The sequence below is a fragment of the Austrofundulus limnaeus genome, unplaced genomic scaffold, assembly GCF_001266775.1.
Source record: "Austrofundulus limnaeus strain Quisiro unplaced genomic scaffold, Austrofundulus_limnaeus-1.0 Scaffold671, whole genome shotgun sequence".
NCBI classification, from domain to species: Eukaryota; Metazoa; Chordata; class Actinopteri; order Cyprinodontiformes; family Rivulidae; genus Austrofundulus; species Austrofundulus limnaeus.
In genome coordinates, this window is record NW_013953073.1 from 102,191 (window position 1) to 104,736 (window position 2,546).

A 2,546-nucleotide genomic window follows, 5' to 3' on the forward strand; every position below is an offset into this window, starting at 1 on the left:
CCTCCCTTTCTTGTGTTCAATACTTTTTTCCTGTGCCACTCCATTATTACAAATAACTTCATTTCTGGACATTTATGGTTTGATTTCTTTGTATGTATGGATCACTTGGGTTGTTACCAACATCTGGTGAAAATTTCATGTCATTAGCACCTCTAGTAATATATTTACTGAGAAAAATGGTGACATGTTCAATACTTATTTTACCAACTATATATAAATACAGTATACAGTATATACATACTGTATAGGTCCATATGACCCCACTCATTTTTGGTGCGATGATGGGGTCCTCCTGACCCCCCACCTGATTAAGTGGTGGTTGGGGCTTGGGTGGGAGGGGTCGTTAGGTGGGGTTTGTTGCTGGCTCCCCCAGAGGCAGCCATGACTTTTACCTGCTAGCTTTATTAGCGCGCCACAAGGACAGCAGCTATAATTTGTATATTGCCCACTAAAGCAGTGTTTAACACTACATTTAGTTGAGAAACAGATACATTCAAATAGTTTTAACTAAACCTTGAAACCAATGTATGTGTTTGAATGACTGTCAGCTACTACCACACTGTTTTAGCTTCAGATCTTTGAAATAGACTGCTGTGAGATGGTTCAGATGTGCTGGTCCACTGGTTCATGTGATATTTTACTAACACTATAGATGAACACACGCACTGGCAGAAACATTCTCAGCCTGCCTTCATCCTCACAGATAAAGTGACGTTAGCTTCACAGACAGATGAATAAGTCTCAGTGTCGTTTCGTCTGCAGTCACTGTGAGTTTCCCTGCAGCTCCAGGCTGACTGTGGAGCAGCTTCCTGAGAACACACACTGAAACTGTCTGTGCTGCACAAACCACATCTTTCATGACAACCTGAGGCCTAAAATGGCTCTCCTCCTCCAGCATGTTGCCTCTTCCTGCACATATGTGGCCAGCGCTGACCAGACTGGTCCCGTCAGGCACCAGGGAGGGCAGCCCCACCGGGAACTGCTGAGATATGGAGCCGGTCGTGGATCCTCCAATCTTATATAAATTATATTTGGAAAGTGTGGATCTCCTCATGCTCCAGTTCTGAACTGAGAACGCTCCCTGACAGCAGCCGAAACATCTTCAGCTACATAATGGAACAAAGCTGCTCTGAAAATTTAAACTAAAATCATCTTCATGTTTCACCAAACAACAGAAAGGAAAGGACAACATCTGCCAAACTGACCGACACAGTCCTGTTGGCTAAAATCAGTTAGCACTGTATGCTAACCCATGTTAAACTGGGTTCAATATAAAGTTACTGAGCTGCAGATTTACATCAAGTACAACATGTTTCAATAAAATCCATTCAGTGGTCAAAGTTGTAATCTGAACTTGTGTGATCAGGTGTATTTTGGGGATGACTCTCAGCTACTACCACACTAGGTTTTAAGTCACTAACTGTAAAACTGACTGAGTCAGAGCCATTAGTGTTTGCTCCAGACAGTTAGCTGTGGTGTTCATCAGTTGTGTGTTTGTTGTGCCACCAGCTGAAGATGACAGATTACCATGTGAAGTGCACGGTGGTGTCCCGCTACGCTGTGACCACAGTCCAGAGTTCAGTCTGGAACCAACTCCCCATCACTAAAGAGGCAGCCTTTGAAGTGGACCTGCCCTCCTCTGCTTTCATCTCCAACTTTACCATGTGAGTCCAAAATCAGCAAGTCTTTATTTTTAACTCTACTTTCTTAACCTGCACTTTGAAACCAAAGGAAGAGTGAACTGAAGAAAATCTGCAGATTATAATTTCACATTCACAGAACCTCGTTAAAACCATCACTGGGTGGAAGTTCAAAATTATCAAGTCAAAAGAAAATTATACGTGGTTCAAAATTTAACAAATAAAATTCCAAAAGTCCCTCATCCAGCGGAGCCAGTTGAAGTGCTTTTGGGGATCTGGTAAGGAGGCCTCCCTAGGGAGCTGCTTTAAACATGTCTGACTGGGAGGAGACACAGGGAAGACCCTGGACACGTTGGAGAGACTATGTAAGATGAGATGAGATGAGATGAGATGAGATGAAATAAACCTTTATTGTCATCGTACAGAGCACAATGAAATGACAGTTCAGAACAGCCATTCAGAAGAAGACAGAACACAACAAGCATTGGAGAACAGGTGCTCTGGGTCATACAGCCACAGACCTGCACAGAGCAAGGATCATCTTCATGAAGACATCATGAGGAGGTGCTACCCTTAACAGAAAAACTAAGAACCACACAAGGATAGATGAGGAAAACAAAACATCATATTATGTCAACAATATGACACACTATGGTGTTTATAAAACCCTCTGCATAGAGCAGATTTATTATCCAGAGGAGTCAGTGAGTTTAGGGGGACGTGTATCTGAAGCCATGAGTCTTGTCTGCTGTGTGAATATCTGAAGAATGAACCAGAAGAATCCAGTCCCCAAAACCAGCACAGCCATAGTTCAGAATATGGATGTTAACAGTTCATTCTGTGTGGCCTTCAGCTCCAGGAACCAGATCACAGATCGGGGTGTGTGGGGGGGGGGGGGGGGGGGGG

At 43.5% G+C, this 2,546-nt stretch overlaps 1 protein-coding gene across 1 annotated transcript in view; it reads left to right on the forward strand.

The window, feature by feature from the left end:
* itih6 (inter-alpha-trypsin inhibitor heavy chain family member 6) overlaps positions 1 to 2,546 on the forward strand; it is a gene marked incomplete in the record, with an annotated part of 24,389 nt that overhangs the window by 9,644 nt on the left and 12,199 nt on the right. The window contains 1 exon segment of the mRNA XM_014027668.1: positions 1,509 to 1,664. Within this exon segment, the coding sequence (XP_013883122.1) occupies positions 1,509 to 1,664 (156 nt within the window).